The 4,569-nt window shown below is 37.4% G+C and overlaps 1 protein-coding gene across 1 annotated transcript in view; it reads left to right on the top strand.

The window, feature by feature from the left end:
• ANO3 (anoctamin 3) overlaps nt 1-4,569 on the top strand; it is a 188,739-nt gene that overhangs the window by 148,558 nt on the left and 35,612 nt on the right. Inside the window, exon 13 of the mRNA XM_026850685.1 lies at nt 2,715-2,811. Coding sequence (XP_026706486.1) covers nt 2,715-2,811 — 97 coding nt within the window. The remainder of the gene's footprint in view (nt 1-2,714; nt 2,812-4,569) is intronic.

Here is a 4,569-nt window from a genome sequence, read left to right as displayed (position 1 = left end):
GAGACAGGGAAAGATGCTCTCTGTAGTTCATCTGTGGCTGCCACAAGCAAGTTGGAAATGGAGCATATTTTCTCCCTTTTGGTAGTATCCTTCCTTCTTTCCCAGGGTGAGTGTGTCTCTCGCACTGCCTTTTGCCCCTTGTCAAAATCTCTCTCTCCCTTCCTCAGTTACAGTTTTAGGGGAACAATAAACTTTCGGGTCTGATTGAATCATTCAGCGATTCAAATGTATGTTACAGGGAGGCAGAAATAAGATGAGGGACAAAAACCCTGCAGGCACACTGTCATTTCAGGGATTAGGCAAAATTATAAGAAAATAGGCATGCTTGTGCGATGTTTAGAAAGAGAAATTCCTCCATTGTACAGAGTTAGGGACATTTTTCTTTCCTATCACAAAACAAATGTGTAAGGCAGTGTTACTGAAAGCATGTTGGAGGATGTTCTTTTTCTTGCATGGGTTTGGAATAAAGCTTGGTAATACTGTGGTTGCCAGAAGCTGGCACTGAGGTCCGCCAGGGTACTGAGATTGTGGTTTGGCCGCTCATTGCAGGATTCAGTTCTGAGATGAAGGTAACCAAGAGAAAAATCAAGAGAATCTCTGTTGAAGAAACTCCATAGTAGCTTCCAGAGGTTTTGGACTATATTCACAGAGCTCAGGCATGCGGAAACAAAAACGCAGAACATTAATCTGTATTTCTTGTTTCATACACTTTTAAATATATTTTGATCCTTTTTCCCACCCTGAGCTGAACTGGGGGAAAAGTGAAGTATGGTAGTCAAATGGAAGAGCTTGAAATAGTCCTACAGCAGCCCCTTCGTTTGGGTTCCTTTTCTTTCAGCACATTATGTGACATATCTACCTCCTGTCTTTATTCACAAGTGAGATGTCAAGCTATTACATGTCGATCAGTCTATCTAAAGATAAATCTGATGGTTTTAAAGAGTTTGGCTTTGATGGGTTTATACACATCGTTAATTATCACTGCTGTAAGCTGTCCCTTTGTTGTCAGTCAAACAGAAAGGCCGGGTGTGAACACAGCATCGCTTGAGGTGTCTTTGCACCATGTGCTGCAGTCAGATTTCAGATATATAAGTGAGGACAGTACAGAGAAGCTTCTTTTGCTCTGTTATGCTGAAGATTTGAGTTGCAGTAACAGTTAACATAGCACCTGTCACAAACACTTGTGTAACAAATGTTACCGCCTTTGCAGAGTAGTGCTAACGCATGTGGCCTATCCCTGCCAGTACGATTTTGTGACCTGTCGTATATTAATGAGAAGAAATCAAGATTTGAACTCAAGATACATAATACAGAAAATCTAACATTTATAATGTTGAGTTTAAATCCAAAGTACAGTACAATTTGGCCTTATATTTGACAACAGTTTGTATTATTGCCAAACCAATATAACATATTGTTGAAATACGATTTTCTGTGCTTAATCATTTGAATGGAAACGCAAGCAAGAAAATTGTCTGATGTGACCCACTATAAGATTCCTGTTACTCTGTCAGTCTGAAATGACTGGCCATGCTTTTTCTGGCTTAAGGGTTATTTAGAACAGCATCTTTTGTCAGGTTCACATTATGTTGTAGGGTTTCAGAGAATTAGTGATTCTGATATTATGTGAGGTATGACAGAAGATTACAAAAGTGACATCTGGGCAACCGGAATCTTTTATTTCTATTTACTTTTATGTCAGACAGGATTTAATGGATGCACTCATTTGGAAATAAGCATAATCTTCCATGCAGTATTAGAACTGTAAATTGAGCTTTTATGAGGAGGAAAGCACAGTGTTTATTAAAACAAATCAGTAGAGATTTCCTGGCATTTGTTTATACTGCTGCTTTCCTGGTGCGTCATAGGATCATTTCAGCATGTCAACATGGCTAAAGGATAGGGCAGTGCAATCGCTGAGGTTCTTTGGGAAGCTTACTCACTTCAATAAAATTTTGCCGTGAAATTCATTTTCACACTTCTGTTAATTCTGTTTTACCTTTGTCAAGACACTTAATTGTGTACTACATTTTGAATGTGAATGGTCCCACTGAAGGCAGTAACTTCATCTTCCTGAATCTTAGGATCTTTATGGAATAGAAGGTGGTTTGAAGATATTTTTCCCCAAAGCTAGGATATTAAAGTGGTTTTTTTATTAGCCTTATACATAAGTTCTTCTGTAGGAAATAAAAATGCAAAAACTTGAAATACTACTGCCAGAAATCCCTGTCAGTGTATTTTTACATGTGACCCAACTGATCTAAGTATGCACGTGATCATCTTGTGGAACAGATCTTCAGCTGACGTAACCTGGGACAAGTTGGTTGAAATCAGTGTAGTTACACCAGTGATGTCCATCCTCTTAAATGTTTGGTATCTTCTACATTGCTTTGAAAAATATGTGGTTGGAAGGTAGTGAACAATGTTTTTTTCTTCTGTTTGTGATATTTGGGAGAGAATGGGATATTCACAAGTATGTATACTATACTATGCAAAAATACTGCATGCTGACATAGGGCCTGTAGTTTTCAGGTTACTGATTTGGGATTAGGCTTTTCCAGCCAAATGTTCACTTTTAATTTATTTTATTGAGCCAGTTTTGTGGTGTAGGCATACTGTTTAACAAACAGAAACCACAAATGGCATAACCTCAGAAATCCTTAGGAATGCTAAAAGCCCGTTCATAACCTTTATTTTTCTGTCTCATACTAAAGCAAAGAGATCTGCGAGGCAAATGAAACCATTATGTGCCCTATGTGTGAACGCAATTGCACGCTACAAAAACTCAATGAAAGCTGCATATATGCCAAGGTAATTATTGTTTTATGGCTATCAAGATAATTTTTGTCTAAAGATCCGCTTTCATTGTGTAATGGCTGCCCTCGTTTCAGCAAAGATTTCTGCAAAACATGTTGTTTTTCTACAGAGGTTTTATTCAGCCTTTGTAATTCATGTTTCTAATAAGGGAATGCTCAGAAATGATCGGGAATTATTCTAAAATTTGTTTTACTTTCTGTGAGCATTTCCTTCCTAAATCCTTACTATTTTCATCAACTAATAAAGTCCCCTGAGTAGTAAAAGTTGGAAGGTCTTTCCTGTTTTCCCCTATAATTAACTTCTTACTGTGTTTCTCTTGCTTACTTTGTAATTGAATTTCTGCTAGTCCTAAAGGAATTCTCTAGCATAATGTGCGTGTGATGTACTTTGCTCTGTCAAACTAATACAAAGATTTTACATAACTAAGTATTTTGCTACAAGAAGCTATCCTTCAAACTTAAATCATCACAAGTACCTCTTTATACGTGCAGTGTTTTCAAGTGAGCAATATAGTTTGATGTGTGCTATGTTCATGATGCTGGAAAAAAAGCCTTGTTCATTTTCTTGGAATTCTTTAGCCCATAAGATAAATCTTGCTCAGAAGCCTGTATTTATAAAATGTGATTGTCTCTGGGCCATGGCATTACAACGATACTGCAGCAATGTGAAAGAGAAAATCAATTTTGTATTAGATGTCGAAATTTCATATCAATAGGACCAGTGTTGAATAAAAATCAACATTTCAAGTATCTGTAAAGGCAAAATGTAAAAACATTTAACATTTATAAAAATTATTTAGATTTTACAAAATTAGTTTTCTGTTTTATAATGCCAAAATTTAAAAAGTGTTTTGCAACAGCAGCAGTAAATACCATTGAAAATTTTGTACCTAAGGCAAAACTTGGGTTTTGGTTTTAAATACTGCTATAACTCAATAGCAGAAAATGGCTCCATGAGATTTTTTTGGTAACTTTTTAATATTAATTTCTCTTTTTTCAAGATATGCACTGAAGTTAAGATCTTTCTTAATTAAAATAACATTATGCAAACCATGCAGCCCATCTCAGAAATGAGATGATGACAAGCCACAAGGCATCCCTTTAACTTCAGGTCCTGTTATTTTAACATCCCCAGTTAATAAGAAGCAGGTTTTCTGTCTTATGACACCGTGTGCTTAAATCATGCAAATTTCACATTTATCACCGTGTGAGTAATTCATTGCAGCAGAAGAAATGTCACAGTCCATCTATGTATTTTCAAACCAGTCCCCTTGAAACAAACTCAGATGACAACCCGGGAAGACAAACAGTAACCACTCGTGTTCCGTCTTTGCAGGCACCCTAGTCTAATGTCTGCAAATAGCACAGAAATTCATGTAAGCTCCCAACTTTTCCTGCCAATGCTTTTTCTCTGAAAAACTGATCAACCTTAGATTGGAACACAGGAAACAACGAAAAATTCTCTCCTTTCAGGATTTGTCTGTTCTGGATCTCCCCCAAGTGGGGGAGGAGAGACTTCTCCTTGGGAAGGAATAGGATTACCATCTGGCCACTTCAGTGGCAAAGTAGAAGGAAAAAGATAAAAAAAGGCTCCATGAGGCTTTTTATAACTCTGAGGTTATAACTGTAGTGCCTTCACTCACCGTATTGTCTCTAAAGAGGAGTTCACTGCAGCTTCACTTGTTACCCTCTTGCTAGGAAGCGTCTGGTTTCCAGCAGGGGTTGTGATCCTGCTGGTTGCCACCGTGTTGCT

The sequence above is a fragment of the Athene cunicularia genome (assembly GCF_003259725.1).
Source record: "Athene cunicularia isolate RWA chromosome 5 unlocalized genomic scaffold, athCun1 chr5_part3, whole genome shotgun sequence".
NCBI lineage: Eukaryota > Metazoa > Chordata > Aves > Strigiformes > Strigidae > Athene > Athene cunicularia.
The sequence above is the reverse complement of the archived record's forward strand: the minus strand, read 5'-3'. Positions and strand labels throughout refer to the sequence as shown.